Source organism: Cavia porcellus, unplaced genomic scaffold (assembly GCF_034190915.1).
Source record: "Cavia porcellus strain 051 isolate PalLab524CR breed Dunkin Hartley unplaced genomic scaffold, mCavPor4.1 scaffold_18, whole genome shotgun sequence".
Lineage (NCBI taxonomy): Eukaryota > Metazoa > Chordata > Mammalia > Rodentia > Caviidae > Cavia > Cavia porcellus.
In genome coordinates this window covers 53,427,641-53,446,106 of record NW_026947501.1, presented here as the reverse complement: position 1 = coordinate 53,446,106, position 18,466 = coordinate 53,427,641, and the positions used below count along the sequence as shown (strand labels likewise).

At 48.8% G+C, this 18,466-nt stretch overlaps 1 protein-coding gene across 4 annotated transcripts in view; it reads right to left on the bottom strand.

Moving 5' to 3' along the window:
• Positions 1–18,466, bottom strand: part of Kansl3 (KAT8 regulatory NSL complex subunit 3) — a 35,121-nt gene that overhangs the window by 12,350 nt on the left and 4,305 nt on the right. For all 4 annotated transcript variants that reach the window (XM_063229930.1, XM_063229931.1, XM_005004447.4 and 1 more), the window contains 9 exons: positions 17,894–18,064; positions 8,488–8,578; positions 8,195–8,380; positions 4,298–4,429; positions 3,781–3,897; positions 3,499–3,600; positions 3,344–3,415; positions 2,001–2,075; positions 1,738–1,895 (listed from right to left, as the gene is read on the bottom strand). In XM_063229930.1, the coding sequence (XP_063086000.1) occupies positions 1,738–1,895; positions 2,001–2,075; positions 3,344–3,415; positions 3,499–3,600; positions 3,781–3,897; positions 4,298–4,429; positions 8,195–8,380; positions 8,488–8,578; positions 17,894–18,064 (1,104 nt within the window). The remainder of the gene's footprint in view (positions 1–1,737; positions 1,896–2,000; positions 2,076–3,343; positions 3,416–3,498; positions 3,601–3,780; positions 3,898–4,297; positions 4,430–8,194; positions 8,381–8,487; positions 8,579–17,893; positions 18,065–18,466) is intronic.

Below are 18,466 nucleotides of genomic sequence, written 5' to 3'. Positions count from 1 at the left end.
GAAAGGGAGCGGGGAGGGGAAGCTCACAGGTTAAAGGGATACAACAAGAAAATGATTACAGACAGCTGCATTCCCCTCTTCCAAAGCTGGTCTTAAAGCGCTGGCTTCTAGCAAGGGATCATGGCAAAAAAAGACCAGGTCTCCACGTCACAGGACAGGAGTAACATTCTTGACACCCCACTGACCGCTGTCAGCCTTCAGTCTCCAGGGAGGTGCCTGTTAATGCCAGGCGTCATGGCACACGGCCGTAATCCCAGCCCTTGGGAGGCAGAGGCAGAAGGGTCACTGGGTATTTGAGGCCAGCCTGTGCTGTGTAGTGAGTCCAAAGCCAGCTGTACTACAAAGACAGACCCTGTCTCAAAAAAAGGCTATCTGGCACTTTTCACATTAGCACAGAGCTGGCCACACTAAGCAATTTACCCCGGCTTCGAAGCAAAGAGATCAAGGCTGAGGTCTCCCAATTCTCAGCCAGTGCTCTAGCATCATGGAAATATGACTCCTGACCCGCTCTGCAACGTGACAGGGTTCCTATCTCCAATTCCCCCACCCCAGGGCAACACGCTTTCTTCTCTTGCAGAGAAGAATGTCTGAATTACTAAGAAAAACAATGTGCTCACGTGGAAATATGGCAGTGAGACCCAAAGACTAAACAATAAATTTACCAAGAAGCTGAAGAATAACCAAAGCCAGGAGGACTTCTCCCAAACACTTGCATAGCAAACTGGAAAGACAGGAGCAGGGACCTGTTTCAGGCTCTCTATAAACCCATAATAAAAATTAATCTGGAAGACTTGAGGGTATAGAAACACAAGGCCACATAAATGTCACAACCTCATCTTCAGTGCATTTCATGAAAACCTAACTACAGGCCCACGTGCCCGCACTGAGCAAGCTGAGGGCCGCCCCACAGCAAAGCCATCTTGCAGCTGCCCTGCATTCAGACCCGAGACACCGGAGGAGGAGCATCATGCAAACACCATCTAACGTTCACTTTCATCCTCAGGGATAACTTTAAATTGCCAGCCCCAGTGAGAGTAGACAAAAGGTATGTTTACAAAGTCTCAAAGTATCTTCTCCCACAAGATAGCTACTGATTATACAGAGAAAAACAGTAATTTCACAGTGGAGAATCTGGCAGCAGCACCCTTCACCACGTGGTCAGGGGTCAGGGTCACAGCACTGGGCGGCAGGTATTCCCGACAGGAGGCGCCCAGCAGCTCACCACTGAGGCCCTTCTGCCAAAAATGCACATCTTGATGGGATCAGAATAAAAGTCAAAAACTTAAACCGAAAGAGCTTACAAAGCAACTGACCAGTAGTCTTCAAAAATGTCACGGTCATGAAAGATAAAGACAGATGGCAGAACTGAATGACATCACAGGAGATTAAGGAGATGCTAATGAGGGCAGTGTAGAGCCTGGGTTGGATCAGGGTCAGAAAAAGAGTACCAGGGAGACGAGGCGGGAAATCGGGGTCTGCAGACGTGACAACGCTGTCCCGGCAGCGTGCAGCTGGGAATCACACTTTGGTTACACAAGACATCCACACCTGGGAAATCTAGGTGAAGGGCACACGCAATTCTTTGCACCTAATTTTACTAGCTTTTACAAACCTGAAATTAAAATTTTCAAACTGTTAACATGACTCTTAACAGTACCAGACCAGCGTGGTTCCCTGCCCCTTGGGGTACTGCTCTAATGCTGCCGTGTGCCCTGCGCAGCTCGGGGACCTGCCCACCTGAGGTTATCGTCAGCGCCTCCAACCACCACCAAGCTGTTCTCAGCACGGATCTTTTCCCGGAAGTCCTCCATGGCTTCAGGGTGACACTGCAGGGAGTTCTGGCCAATGACAAAGAGGACTGGGGTCTTCATGTCCAAGAGGGGATCGTCCACATCCTGAAACAGGGATGGGTTTTAGAGTCAGCTGGCTCACACTCAGTGAGCACTGGCCCCAGCTGGGGTGCTGTCCCCCACTCCCCCCACTGTTCCCCTCACTCTTACCCCTCGGGGGCCGTCCACTGTCAGGAGAGGAAACCCAAGGCAGACGACAGCTGTGACATACTCCATCACTGACACCTGTGAACAGTGGCACTGTCAGTCTGAAGGGCAGGTGGCTTCACTGTCCCTCAGCCTGCTCAGAATCTGGACGTAGTCCAGACCCACCTGCCGGTCCCATTTCCTCTGCCCTTGCGCTGATCCCAGAGGAGTCGGCCAGGGAGGCAGCAGCAGGCCACAGCACACAGGCAGCCACCACTCAGCCTTTCAGCGGCAGATGGCTGAACCGCAGCCCAGGAGGTTTACTACCTTACCCGCCAGCCCCTGGCTATAGGGGTCTTGCTGTTTCTCTCTGCACTAAGATAAATGGAGAGGACATACGCAGGGCTGTGATGGAGACGCAGCTCAGTGGTCAAGGAAAGACCCCTGGTTTAATCCCAGCACCGCGAAGTACAGAAAAGAGAACAGAGGTTGCCATTCTCCTGTGCTGCGCTTCAGGAGAGCTCCTGGACACCCTAGAGCTCTCAGGGCAGTGAGGGACGGGGCCTGCCAGCCCTGGGCCTGTAGGGGGGTACATCAGACGCCTCCCCAATATTTAAGAATCGTGCTTGATAGAAGAATGAAGCTTTGGACACGTCAAGGATGCACTAACTGGTAGACATAAGAAGCTAAGATATTCAAAACATGTCCTCAATAGTATAAAAAAAAAAAAAAGAAGAGGCTAAGATAATAAAGAACAAGTGCCTCTGGTCTTAAAGGAACCAAACATAAACAAAACATCAAATTCTGGAGCTATTAATTTGTGCCTACTGGAATTATTAGTAAGGTGGGAGAAGGTGGGACTGACTGAAGACATACATAAATGATACGGCGTTTCAAACTTTCTTCTAAATAACCTGGGAAGCACACTGGGAGCACATCTGTAATCCCAGCACTTGGGAGGCTGAGGCAGCAGGATCATGAGTGTGGGGCCAGCTCGGACTGCTGAAACAACCTATCTGACAGGAAGCGGGAGAGGAAAGGAGAGGGAGACCCACACTGAACCCGGCTGGGGACTAAGAGACTGGGCAGTTAGGACAAGCCAGGCTGCCAGCAGACGGCCAGAGAGCTGGGTGAGAGGCCAAGAGTTTACTTTCCCTGCTTGTGCTTCTTTTACAGTTTTCTACAATAAAGTTAAAAAACTAATGCTTTTAAGATTACGATATACAGTGCATTAACTTGTTATTCTCTTATTTTATGAATTTTTTTCAAAAAAATAAAAATAATAAAGCTAGCAGCAATGGCAGCATTGTAACCCAAGACAACTTTAGGTTCCTCAGTGACCTCCAAATGAGAAGGGAATTACTTACGTGACAAGCCACCAAAGCTCCCGTGTTCCAGCCGATCAGGATGACAGGCTTGTGTGGAAAATGGCTGTGAACCTTTTTGGGAAAAGGAAGAATAGTGAAGACAGGAGGCCTAGACAAGGGCAGACCCCGCCCAGGGAAGGAGCAGGGCCCCTCACCTCCAGCACTTTGCTCCTCACTCCCCCGATCATGTGCTCCAGACACTGCAGGATGCCCACCCCGTTGCCGCCGTTCAGCAGGTGGGTGGCCACAGGGATGACCTGGAGCAGACAAGGACACCCCGCCAGTGGAGGTGAGCTCTGCTCATCCTGCGCCTGCCCTCCGACCCCAGACAAGCACCACCTGAAGACAGACACACAGGGCTCCCAGTCCATCTACCGACTCCCGCCCCCCAAGCCTCTTCCTGTCCTCCTACCCGGTGTCCTGAGGCCCACACATACCTTGCCCAAGCAGGACAGCTGAGACTGCCAAAAGCGGTGGCGGCGCGAGGTGGGGAACACGGAGCTGGAGGGGCCCGAGGAGGCGATGAGAATCAGAGGCGAGCCTGGGAGCTTGCTCTGAGGGGAAAGGACACCGCCCAAAAGCCAGTGAGGGGCAGCACCCAGCAACTGTTAGGTCAGGGCATCTATGGAGCCCTGTGAAGCTCTACAAAAACCCAGTTATTGCCAGGCATGGTGCCACACGCCTGCAACCCCAGGGACTTGGGAGCCTGGGGCAGCCTGGGCAATACCGCAAGACCCTGTCCCAAATAAAGTTTTAAAAAGGGGGCTGAGGATGCAGCTCAGTGCTCCCTGATTTCAATTCTCACTACCATTAAACAAAAATAAACACAAGTGTGAACTAGGAAACAAGAACAAGCTAATAAGGAGAAGAATTCCTCCCGAGAGCCATGTATGGTCCTCCTGCAGGGTGGAAGCACTTTGCATGGTGCTGTTAAGCCCGAGCCATCCAACTTACCGGTTTGTTGTGAGAAAGGACACCTACAGCAGGGTCCCATGGCCGCTTGAGGAGGAGGGACAGGGCTTCCGCACCTGCGGCCCCGGTCTTCGTGTTAGACGATACGAGCATGCGGTCAATCAGAGTCGGGATCTGGGAGGGGGAAGATGGGGGGACACAGATGCTTCCGGCCCATCCTCCGCAGGCAGTGGGAGGACAGGCCCCACCAGGCCTCCCACGGCTGCCCTGGGAGCAGAGGAGTCCTCTGGGGATGAGTGTTGAAGGCGTAAGCTTATTCCCTCCTTTACCCCAACAGTTCCACTTCCTTAGGAAAACACACCAAACCCAGGCACAAGGGTGAGGAAAGCTATCACAGGCAAATCTACCGGAGTAATGATAAAAAGTAGGGTACAACCTAAATGGACACAGAACAGGCAAATCTACCGGAGTAATGATAAAAAGTAGGGTACAACCTAAATGGACACAGAACTTGTTAAGTAAATTATTCAACTTCCTGGATATCTTCAAGTATTTATAAAAGCTTGCATGACACATAGAAATAATTTTAGTTGGGCATGGTAGCACAGGCCTGTAATCCCAGCACTCAGGAGGCTGAGGCAGGAGGATCACTATGAGTTTGAGGCTGCCTTCAGCTACACAGACAGTTCAAAGCCAGTCTGGATTACATAGCAAGAGTCTGTCTAAAAACAAACAAACAAACAAGAAGTCTTTTGCTAAATGTTAAAGTGCAACAGAAAAATTTTGCACTCAGGAAAAAGGCTAGAAAGTAATATGCTGAAATGTTTATATAATGATCTCTATGGAATCATGGGTCTTTTTCTTCTACAGACTTCTCAATGTACAAGAACAGTTGATTGTATAATTTTTAAAAATCTGCATTTTCCTCTAGAATACAGCATTCAAACTATGAACATGTGGCATATTACATACCTGCTGTATCCAAAAAATATATCTTACTGTACTGTAAATACTATGGTTTACACCATATCTTGTTTTTTACTATTCCCTAAAATGTGGCCTCACAGATATGTAAATGCAGGTTTCAGACACGCTGATGCTCACACTACGAGGAAATCTCTCAGTAACTTTCATACCACCCACAAAAGACCAGGGGATCTCTGGAAAAGAAGGGCTTTATGGTTTTCAGAAAAGCAAATGACAAACGAAAAAGGCTTTGAGGGACTAAAGAATAAAAAGTGCTAAGGTCTGAAACAGGTTATAAAGGTAGCAGCAGGTCCACTGTTCCTAGAGGCTACGGATGCGGTGCAGTGGTCAGTGCCTGCTTAGCACGCTCAAGGCCCTCAGTTCAAGCCCTAGCACCACAAAACATAGAGGGAGAGAGGGACTAAAAACTTTTTCCACGTGAGAAATTAGTAAACTATAACCCTGAGACTGTCTCAGTTAACACAGCAAAAGAATGTCTATGCAACAGCTGCCATCACAAGGTGCCAGAGGAGTTTATTCTACGAGGAGTGAAGACATACATGGGTCAACGTGGGAGAGACAAAAGTCCAGCACTGCTCAACCATCTGCCAGAGAAGGGGAGGTTACCAGGCAACTCTCAAGTGAGGATGAAACATGCCAAAGCCTATTTAGGGCAGGTGGGATGGTAATGGCAGAGAGCCAAGCGAGATGGCCACGGCTGGGGCTTACTCCAGGCATGCACCGACTGAAGCCAAAGCTCTGAGCAGAAGTGAAGCTGGTAACGAAGGCTACAGCCTAACTGCAAAGGCTCTCTACCTGACCTGGCCATTCTCTACAACTTCCTCTCACACTGTCACTGGACACTTGGCAGGCAGTGAAACCGAGCAGAGTTGACCTAAAAACCTTTATCTGCAGCCAGGCATGTGTGAGAAACCAAAAAGCCCTGACACCCACTTTCCATCCACATAGATTATCAATAACTGGCTTTTCCTCTCAGTGCTGGGAAGAGCAAGCTCCCTGGCCTTGCCAATGCTATCCTCACGTGATTCAGAGGCTGGGCATGTGTGGTCTCCACCCTGCTTGTAACAGAGCTCCTGGTGAAAGTGCCTAGGTCGACAGCAAGACACCAACGGCAAGACCCAGCTGCACCTAACACCCAGCAGGTGCTTTAAATGCACAATAACCCCTAATCATCTATGTCCCTTGGGAAAAACCAAAGCATCTGCTGTGACTCCGAACAGAGTCGTGGTGTCAGAGTAACCACATGGAAAGCACAGCCCAGCGTGGACAGCACCCTGGCCCTAGGACCACATGATAACCTGGTGGAACATACGCCCTTCCAGCTGACCTGCACAGTGGCCCAGCAACATGGCCACACCATCCCACTGTGCACACCTGTGGAGTCCCCAAAGGGGCCTGTGACATTCAAAATAGCTGATGCTCTCTCCCCATGGGAGACACAGCCAGTCAGCATTTACATGATTAAGTGTCTCTACAAACAAGGTGGATGCTATCGAATTATGCTGGCCACAGAGCCACCAGACAGCTGGGGACACCAGTGAGTGTCCTAGGCCCCATCAGCAGTCACCCCCAGGACAAGTGCACCAAGGCCGTGTCCGCACGGCCTTGGGGGACAGTGATAGGAGAAAAGACGCACAGATGCCCACATCACTCCCGGGCCACTGCTCTCTGCCAAGAGCTCTCCCAGACCCCAAACTACCCTGCCTGCACCTAAGCCCGCCCACCACTCACGCCCAGGCCGGGGTCCTTGCTGTGCAGAGCTCTCGGGCACTCTCCATCTGTCTCAGCCTCCACTGGAAAATGAGCTTCAGCAGAGCTCATTGTCTTCACCTGGGCCTGATGCATTGTTAGCATAAAATAAACAGTAGCTGAATAAAAAATGTGGGTCAAACTCCCTACCATGTACATCACTGACATACCCGATCCTAAGTTTAATTTCAGCACTAAAGCAGACTTCTTTAGCTTTCTAGCAAATGTATCATCCCACAACTTAACAGGCTAACAAACAGTCTGAAAGTCTGAATGACATGGCTGAAGGGAGGTGACTTATAGCAGCCAGGTGGGCCGGCAGCCTGCAAGAGAAAGACCAACTACAGATGGTGAGAAGGCATGCTGGGAGCCAGCTATGCCCGGCAGGCTCTGGTTCAATCCCTAGCACACATACCAAAAAAAAAAAAAAAAAGAAGAAGAAAGAAAAGTTTAAAAAAAGTCAAGAATTGAATTAATCAAAGTTGCCCGAGGCCTTTTTTGTATTGCAGCAAAACATGCCCCCATTTCAAGAATCCTAGAGGGACCCCACAGACACCCTTGACAGTCACTACAGTTCTCTATTTCCATTCATCTTCTCCAGGCTCCCTGATCCTAGGCAGTGTCGTGACCAGGCGCCCCTTTAGAGATGAGGAAATCTAGGCACTTCTCCAAGCAGTACAGCGGCTGAGAGGCCAGGACCGCTCTCCACCACACCTCAGAGGGCGGGCGGTCACTGACCCGGACTAAGCCAGCACCTCCAGTTTAGGCTGCGCACTGCTGTCAGTCAGAAGCAGGGCATGTGACGAGGCCTGCGATGAGCACCGCTGTCCCTGGCTGCTACCAAAGGCTCCACAGCACCTCCTGGCTTTGTAATCACCTCTCCCCCCTCCCCCCCCGCATGAACCCTGTCTCCTCCATGACACTTCAAGTCCACGAAGACTCAAATCATGAGCTGCAAGGCTGCCAGGGATGAACTGTGCTTTGGTGTCCAGGCCTCACAGCTCACGCTGATGGACAGGGCTGGAGACACTGACACCAGATGCAAGTATAAAATTCCGCTGTCTCCGCTATTCAGTGGCAAGCCTGCCATCCTCAGTCCTGCCCTCCCCGCTGACCAGATAACGACCTCACCCAAGCCCACACCCTGAGCCCATAGGTGAGGCCGGCTGCCCGCAGGACAGGCCACTGTAAGCACAGCCTTACCTTCCCTTTCAGCGTCTGCAGGGCATCCAGGTAGGCAGCCAACATGGGCAGACTCAGGGTCTCCACGAGGGTAGTATGCAGCCACTGAGTCAGCTTGGTGTCCCAGCTCACACTCGCCAAGGCCTGCCGCACCCTCCTCGCACACTTGTCCACGGCAACACGGCGCAGCACTGGCTCATTACAAGCCTGCAAGGAGAAAGGGAAGGAACACAAAAGTTCCCCGGGGTCACACATCAGTTGGCCACTGAGGCTGGACGAGGAGGAGCCCACGCAGGCAAGTTCTGGTGTCTTACCCCTTCATTGGCCAAGCGGGCAAGCCGGTCAGACTGCAGGGCTTTGAGGATCTTGTTGAATAGCTTGTTCTGGGCCACTGTCCAGCCAGTCCTATAATGGAAACTCTGAGGAATTAAGGTCAAACCCCGGAGACGTGCCCTATGTATGTACACCACACACAGAAGACTCTGCCATGTGTTTTGGGCTCATTATGAAGCAGCACATGGGAGCCCACTCAGTCTAAGACCATGGCTTCTCGTGTGAGACTGAGGCCCTGGCCCCGTCCTGTCAACAGACACCGCTGCACACATGCTGAGCACTCACACCACAGGGTAAGCGCGGAAGTCGTTCCGTGCCAGGAGAGGTAATTATCTATGCCGTAGCTAAAGCAATCATATTAGTGAATGAAGCAATAGCACAGACATACTGGAATTTCCTAAGTTTTGTGTTTCACATAAAGGGGGCATGAATTACAAGCCCTGTAATATACTAAAAACTCAGACACAGGTAAGTGTTCCAATAGAGTAGATCCAAGTCAAAAATTAGCAGACATATAACCACTGCCCCAATATTAATATTTCACCCCCTAATTTCTCTACCATTTCTATAATTTTCTAATTTTTTTCTGTCACAGCAAAATTTTTTTGTCACTGCAAATGTGTATGTTCCACGTCAGCTAGTATTTTAGGACACCAGCATACACATCTGCCCCACTTATAGACAGCTTTGGGTCTTCCACCTACTCAACTTTAATCCTGCAGTTAGAGCTCCCAGCTGTCCCCCCCCAGGTCACTGTACCCACCCCACAGCACGGGTCCTATCGACGTCCCCTTTACCCTACACCCGGCACTCTCAGTAACTCTAATATTCTAACTTGGACAGAATCTTGCTAAAGATTCAAAGGCAACAAAAAATACTCAAATTAATACAGGTTTACCAACCCTTCCTGCCACTAAAAAAAAGAAGAAGAAGAAAAAAAAAAGAAAGCTGATGATTAAATTATTTTTAAAGGGCCAGGGATACAGCTCAGTAACACAGCACCTGCCTGGCAAGCATGAGGTCATGAGTTTGATTTCTAGTACCAAAAAAAACCAAGAACATCTTGATAACTTATTTCTAAAAATACAAAAGGTGGGCGGGGGATTTAGCTCAGCAACCTAAGTGCCTGCTTGGCAAGCACAAGGTCATGAGTTTGATTCCCAGTACCGAAAAAAAACCCAAAAGGGTACGAGCCCAAATGAGACAGACCAAGGTAGGGTTTCATGTCACGGATGAAGTTGCTAGCAGGGTGGAAACAACCACCAGTCAACTGAAAAAAAGAAACTCTAAGTCCCTACATATCGTTCTTCATACCAAATAAATTTCAGATGTAATACAAACCTAATTACCGAAACAAACAGAAGCCACCAAAGTTATAGAAAAAAATAGCTACCTAAAAAAAAAAAATACCTGCCTACCCACCTACCTACCTACCTATCTTTGGATAGGACTTTCTAAAGGTGACCCCGGACACAGAGGAAGAAAGATAACTTAACTACATAAACATTTCAAGCCTGTGTAAAAAGAAAATATTGTAAGGTTAAAACATAGTGGAAAAATAACAGCACTGCATTAAAACAGAAAGAGGCTCTAGAAAACAAGATAGATAAAATATTTAAAGAGCAAAAAACACAAAAAGGCAGATTACAGGAAAGTACAGTCAACCCCATTTCAAAATTCAGCTAATGCAAATTAAAATAATACATTATTTTCACATATCAGGTAAAAATTCAGTCTGCATTTTGAGGGTGTAAGTAACAATATCCTGTTGATGAAATATAAATCAGACCCCTGGACTGTCAACTGCGAGAGTCACGGAGAAGTCAGTCAAGACCCTGCTCAGACAATCACCTGTCCTCAGCCCTCCTAGGCCCGAGACAGGCCGCAGGTCCCCCCAGATCCCACTCCCCAGCCTGGCCAGGGTCCTGCAGACGGGCCTTTCCACGCATCCCACAGCTCACACCACGACTCCCGGCTGCTCTCCTACCCCGCCTTCTGCCACGGCCTCAGCCCTTCACATCCCTCGCCCTGCTGAGCACACGGACCGAGCGGCAGAGGGCTCCGGAAAGGTGGCTGCTCTCCAGCGGGGCTACTAAGGATGGTGCTCCACCACTGGCACCAACGCCTCTCCAGGCTCTTCACTTCTGAGGCGGAGCTTGCTGGGTTGCCCAGGCTGGCCTTTACCTCTCGACCCTTCCGCCAGTCCCCAGGGCCTGGGGTTACAGGTGTGCACCATCAATGTGACTCATGCGTGGCGACCACCATACCGAGGTGGTCAGGTTCAGGGATGGGCCTGAAAGGGCGTCCTCAGCCGGCCCCTTGTACCTCCCAACAGACCAGCATCCTTCCCTCCAGCCCACCCAGCCAACCCATGCTGCAGGCCAAGGCCACGGGACACAGCGCCACGTCCCAGTGGGTTCACAGAGGTGACAAATTACCCTTCATACTTCTTTCTAGTATCCCTGCAGCAAGCAGATCTCCACTACGAGGGAAGAACGTAATAGTTTAAGTCCTTCTCTTTCTGTAAAAGCGCATCTCCACCTCCCAGCTCTCTGGTTCTCTAACTTATCAAAGAACCCTCACCAGGAGACAGGACTCCACCTGGCTGTGATGACACCTAAATTCCTTAAAAATTCAGGTTAGCTATGATCACTGATACAAGAGCAGCTAAATCTACATTGAGAAAGAAAGCCCTGGGATTCTTCTAAACTACTTTCCACTTATCTTCACAGCTTTCTTTATTCAGCTAAATCTCTTCCTAACCTCCAACGCTGCTCATGTTCCCCTCCGCCCCCTTCTCTTCTCTTCCCATCTCTTCCCCTTTCTTCTTTCTTCCTTCTTCTTCCCGTTCTTTGGCAGTACTGGGACTAAACTCAGAGCCCTGCCTGAACTACATCCCAGTCCTTTTTTTTTTCCTGCCTTGAGACAGAGTCTCACGAAAGCAGTAAGTTGCCCAACTGGGTTGAACTTGCGTTCTTCCTGCCTCAGACTCCCAGAGTGCTGTGGTTACAGTCAGGCCTGACTACACTGGCCAAAGCTGCTCTCTTTTAGAGTCTTGCGGCCAGTGCTAGAAGCAGCCTTATGTGTCTGGGACTGTCCTTTTTCCCTCTTCCCCTCATTCTCCTGGCATGGCTCTTGTTACTTCATCAGATTCCGGTCTGTTTTGGTTGTGACTCGCCATCAGAGTCTAAGCTGGGGAGGTGGACAGCGAGAGCCCCAGCTGTGCTGGGAATCGGGCACCTGACAGCGGCTGGCCTGCTGAGCCCAGCGCCCTGGGCTATGGCTGTGTAGCCCCCTCCTCCTCCCCATGCTGAAACGCACAGCACACTCCAAGAAGGCCGGCTCTGCACCGTGTCTCTCAGGTGGGGGTTAAGAGCTGGCCATAGGCGGGAAGAACACGAGACACCCACCAAGAGTGTGGAGAAGCGCTCTGGGCAGCAGTGGATAGCATCTCCCTGTGAATAGTTCTTTGTTTTTAATGGCTCGTTAGGTTCTACTCCATTTTGAGGGATTCAGGTTTCTTTTATTGCTATTTATTTGGTTTGCTCTTTTGAGTCTCACTATGCTGCCCAGGTCAGTACTGAACTCCTAGGGTTAAGCAGCTGGGACCACAGCCCGCTTCACTGCTATTCACATATTTCTTGTATCAGCTGAGGGGACCCTCCTCTCCACCACTCACGCACACACCCCTACCCCTTTATACGCCGAGGCCATTCCTCTGAAGAATAATGTCATGAAATACAAATGAAAGAGCAAACGCGGTCTGTGTTTCAATTTCTAAATTTCAACTTCTGCGAAAACAATGGTAAAGAACCTGTGGTATACGAAAGTGGGATTGTATCGGAGCCTTACTCCAGGAATAATGCTCCCTTATAACCAACCAGGTTGGGTGGGAATGAATACAGTTTCCATGCAGTCAACAATTTCTGGAACTTTCTTGAAACCTACAAATCATTACAAACTTTTGCTCCTAGACTAGAAGATGTGGCATAACTGATTGTTAAGGAACTAACAGCATTCCCAAAATTGTCTTGGCCTTTATTATGTAATAGGATATTTTCTCTATTTTTTTTCCTTAGTCTATACTTGTTCTGCAACTCAAAATGATGTGGAAAAGGAGAAGAGGGTTAGAATGCTATTTAAAAATTACCACCATACATCAATCACTGCTGAAATTACATTTAAAACCATAATGCTTAAGAGTCTAAGTTCTCAGGAAAAGTCCTCAGATTGTTGCTGGATATATAACAAAGAAGTGAAATATGTTCTTGTATTTACTGTGTACTCTATATTTGGTCAGCTTCGTGGGAGGCTGGAAAATTAAGTGGGCAGAAAAAAATGATCTAACCCAAGATTAAGATAAAGAGCATGCAAGAGATATAATTAGGGAAAATTTAAAAACAGGAGACAGAATCCTAAACACAAGTCTACGTAGTCAACGCACTGATGGGAACTGTGGAGCACCAACTCCCTCTGCCCATCCATTCAATTTTCAGGGGTGCAAAAATGCCTTTCCTTCACTTCTGACATCAGATCAGAGTCTTTTGCTCTGACCAAACCCGAATGATATGCTGACCTCTGACTCATCCTATTCGAAGCACCCAAAACGGTACACTGGGCCTAGAAAACATGGTTATCAGTGTATCCCTGATATTGTTTCAGGAGATTCAGTCAACATTAAAATGTCTGAAAGATTTTATTATTTAAACTGCAAGCTCAACAGAGAGACAAAGAATACCAGAGAAACTCAACAGATTGTCACACTACTGAGACAGGAAGCAATGAAGGAAAGAAAATGGGGCCAGGGAGGGAGACTGTAACGAGATATCTTAGACATAGAGTTTCAAATATCTGGTCTAAGGTTTTACATAGATACACACAATATCGTGACATACAATTAGAGAAAGTTCAGAAAAGGAAGAGAGTTTTTGGGGGACTAGAATTTAGAAGTTTCAATTTCTAAGAGAAGACAGCCTGCTTTCCAACACTAGCTTGCACTGAAATGCTGGAAATGCCTCAAAATTCATGGAAGCAAATGCTGAGAGGTATCACAGTAAGGAGTATTTTGTTACGTGTCTTTCAAAAGCTGTGCATTTAATAAAATTTGCCACTGGACAAATACAGAACCTAGAGAAAAACAAACAACAACAACAAAAGCCAGCCCAGCATCTTTAGGACTACACTGTTATGCCGGCAAACACGAACCATTTTCAGAGCTCCTCCAAGTCACATGACTGGCACACAGACACGAGCATGACCCAGACCCAGTTGGCTAAAACACTTTTCTGTTTTGAGAGGCAGTTTTCCTATGTTGCTAAGCCTGGCCTCAAACTCCTGAGGTCCAGCAATCTTCCTACTGCAGGGCCCTCAAGAACTAGAACTAAAGACATGCACCACCATGCCGGCTCCAGAGTAACCTCCACAAGCGACCAGACAGAAATACTTAGGGCCTCTGCTGCAGCTCCTGGACTCTGTGGCTGTAGTGCACAAGCAGCCAAGGGCACCACCCAGTGGGTGGGCAGGGATGTGCGATGCTAGTAAATTTTATTTCTGGACACTAAAATTTGAATTTGGCTGAAGATAATGGCCTATGCTTGTGATCCCAGCACTTAAGTGGCTGTGGAAAGAGGATTTTGAGTTCAAGTCAGCCCAAGCTATGTAAAGAGACCTTGTACCTCCAAAAAAAAATTGCATTTCTTAAATTTCAAGCTTATTAAATGCTATTCTCCTTTTGATTTTTTTGTAACCACTTAAAAAAGCATACAATCCACTCATGTCTCATGGGCCAGACTGAGTCTGTCTCACAGTGAATCAAGCAAAGGCAGATTTAACCATCTCACAAAACATCAGCTACTCGCAGAGAAAGGCAGAGTCAGACGGGGCAGGCTGTCACCTCTACACAGCAAACACAACTAATTACTGGGAAACAGATCCCATGGAAAACTCAAGAGGGTAAAAAGAGCCCTGACAAAGAAATTAAGTTTCTGACTCCACAGACAAAAACAATCACTACGCTCCCTGGAGGCACAAATCTAGAGGTCCTGCATGTTGTCCACAGGCCCTGGAGTTCTCCATGTGGGAATCTGTAATTTTACATGACTTTCCACAGGAAGAGAGGAGGCAGCAATTTCACAATCAACTTAAGGCAGAGAACAGCAACCAGATGACTATAATCAGAGGAGGGAACTGCAAGCTCCGCAGGCCACAGATTCAGGGACAGGGTCATAAAACGGTGACCTCTGAGGCTGAAGCCAATGAGGATCCCTAAGTAACAGAATCCGTGTGTGCAGAAGTGGCCTGCCTGAAGAGCCCACCGCCGCTGCTGAGAAGGGCGCCTCCAACAGTTCATCTGACACTAGAAGTCACATCATCTGAAGTGAGTCCTAGCAATGTGCAGCAACACCCAGCAGAAGGATGGAGACCCGTGGGGACCAGAGAGAAACGGAGGCGGAGTGCCTGCAGTGCCTCTGCAGGCAGGACAGGGCCTGCTGAGAACCAGGAAACAGGAGCAGGGAGCCGGGAGCCAGGAGTCAGGAGCCAGGAGCCAGCAGGCGGCATCTAGCTTCACTGCTCCCGGATGGCTCCTGGAATTCAATGCTGCCTGACTCTACCAGGAAAGGACGTGCCTGGCCAGGTCACTCCACTGCCTTGTGCTCTGCAGTGCTCTCTCCTTGGAAAGCAACAGACTGCTATTCCCATGGATTAGGTCTCTAAAACCTTGTAAGTACATGCCCGGGTGAACTGATTAAAGACGCTGGAAAGCTGCAGGTGGGACCGGGCACAGGTGACACAGAGAGGCGCAACCACTGAAGCCCTGCTCTTGCTCAGCCACCATGAATCAGGCCTTCTCGCTGCTTTGCTGCCCTCGCAGCAGGAGGCACAGCACTCAAAGACACAGGGCTTGGGTCCCACTGCTTGGTTTAAACAAATTCCTCCTCCACGGCCTCCTAACTCTGTCCCTTTGGGCCTCAGGCCTGCTTCTTCATCTTGTAAAGCAGAGATGGAGGAGGGCCCCATCTCCAAGGGGCACTGGAGGATTAAACAAGGGGACGCACTGGAAGCAGGGGCTCGGTGTCTGGCCCCAGAAGACAGCGCAGCAGCTCCTTTGGGTTCCCACCATCATGGTGCTCTTTACTGTCATCCACTGTATCAGGCAGAAACCCTTCTGTTAAATTCGGTGACTGGCCACACTCTGGGAGCTGACCTGTGACAGCCGCTCCCTCCTCTTTGGAAACTCCAAAGGGCGTGTCCCATCCTTAGGGCGCCACACTCATTCCAGCTCAAGACCCCGACCACCTGCACACTCTTTCCCCACGGCGCCCTCACTGCTCCCTCTGCAGCAGGCGCACCTGACTGGTCACCCCAGCTTCCAGGCAGCCTCACCAACCATGCCCACTGCCTCCCAGCCCCTTGCTAGCTCTGGCACCCACATTGCTGTAAGAGTTGTCTAACAATATGGAGCATTTGCCACCCACTATGCTAATTCCTAATGCAGGCAGTAACTACCTCACACACATGAGTCCACGAAGGTGCAGCACTGCTAGAAAAATGAAAATTAAAACCCACAATGAGAATGACAATAAAGACAAGTGTGGGCAAAGAGATGGAAAAATTATAATGCTCAAATACCACTGGTAGGAACGTGAAATGGTGTCGCCACTCTGGAAAGTAGTCTGTTAATTTCTCAAAAATTAAATGGGGCCTGGTGTGATAGCAAATGCTTATAATCCCAGCACTCAGGAGGCTGAGGCAGGACTGCCACAAGTTCGAGGCCCAGGCTACATAGTGAACTTAAGGCCAGGCTGAACTATAGAGGAAGACTCTGTGTTTAAAAAAAAAAGAAAGTTATGGGCCAGGGACTTAGCTCAGTGGCACAAGCACCTGCCTAGCAAGTGTGGGGTCATGAGTTCGATCCCCAGTACCGTTAAAAAAAAAAAAAAGAAAGTTAAATGGACTGTTACCACATGGTCCAGCAATTCCACTTCTAGGAATGTACCCAGAAAACTGAAAACCCACATTCACACATAAAACTTCTACGCTAGTGATGTAGTTCAGGGGAGAATGCTTGCCTACCATGCTCCAAGTGCTCTGAGTTCAGTCTCTAGCACCACAAAAAACAAAAACAGAACAACCCGTCCACAGATGTTCCCAGTAGCTTTATTCACAGCCGAAGTGGAAACAACCTAAATGTCATCTATTAATCAGTGCATAAATAAACTGCAGGATGCCTATTCAATGAAACATCATCTGACAGTAAGGAGGGAAGCACTGGAAATGTCACAGCACACACGAACCTTGAGAACATCCTGCTACATGACAGAAATCAGACACAAAGGCCACACTGCCGGATTCTATGCAGAACGTCCTGAACAGACCAATCAGCAGAGGTAGAAAGCAGCTGGTGGTTCCCAGAGCCTGGTGGGCTAGGAAGGAAGGGTGAGTGACTGCTAGTGGGTTCTCTGTGGGGTGATGAAAATGCTCGCCAAGCTGATTACGGTGACTATGAGGAGACACCAAAAACCACTGTTATACTCACCGAATGGGTGTGAACTGTGTGGAATGCAAACACCTCTGCCAGGGGATCATGCAATAAGCAAAACCAATGTTCACTAAATGAACACAGAAAATGACCAAGAGAGGAGTGCTGAGTCCCCTGAGGGCTGGAGGCATGGGAACAACACTAACCCGAAGTCTCAGGAAAATCTGTGAAGGGTAACCTCAAAATAAATGACTGCAAATCTGTTTGTTAAAGCCATTCAAGTGGCTCTGCAGCACAGCACCTGCCTGGCAAGTGCAAGGTCAGGAACTGATTCCCAGTACCAAAAAATAAAAAAGTCACACAGTCACTTATCTGTTAGCTTTTCATGCAACTCCAAACATTTTGATTTTCTTAGACACAGGCCACAAAAATGCTCATGCACATTTAATGTTTTTTGCAGTCTGGGCAACCCTTATATCGTATCATAAACTACAGAACTAGTCGTAACTATCAAACTGAAATCACTTACTTATTCCACAAACCTGTTTCCTTTCTTTAAGGGATGGGTGCCTCTAAACTGCCCAAACTGGCCTTGAACTGCTGGCCTCTCACAGTCCCCCTGCTGCCTACCGCCCAAGCAGGTGAGGCCGCAGATGCCCACATCCACGCCTGGTCTCCCCATTTCCCCTAGACTCAGGATTCCAACTCAGGGATGCTGAGATGGCCACATACCAGCCCTGTTCTCAGGAGCTCACAGTAGAGAGAGTTGAGAAATTCAATGTGGAGAGGACATTGTGACACACGTGGCTACAAATGAAATAAGCTCCTGATAAATGTGCTTCAGTGAAGACAGTGACACAAGGCGGTGACCACTATCCCCATAGGGACTGCACGGAGCAGCAGCCTACCTGTTGACGTGCTCCTCCCAGTCCTCTGGAGGGGGCGGGGCGTCGGCATCAGTCCTGGCGAAGATGACATGCCGCTCACACTCGTTCATCACGCTGCGTGCCTTCTGGTTGTCATAGAGTGGCACAGGAGTCGATGTGACCGTCTCCACATCTATGGGGACATCTGATTCACTGTAAGGAAATGGGAGGGAGGCCACACATACGTCATGCATGGCGGGTGTTTAATGATCATCTGGCTGCCAAAAACTCTGCTCTTTAGTATAGCATATTACATCCACAAGAAAATGTTAGTCCCAAGTAATTTTTTACACTCTTGCCTAGATCGCTCCTGTGACATGTGCTATATAAAAATGACACACAGCTACTTAAAAAACACACACACACAAGTACATTCCATGAGCAGTTGTCATGTCAAAACACGCTGTCCAAAGAAAGAAATTAAAAGCCATATGCAACAACTGAAATAACTGTGAGTTAATAACACCAAACAGAGCCTAAGAGTCAGTTCCCACCACATTACCCACATTTCAAGTGCTCAGCAGACAGACATATGCAGCTACAGGCTGCCAGAGT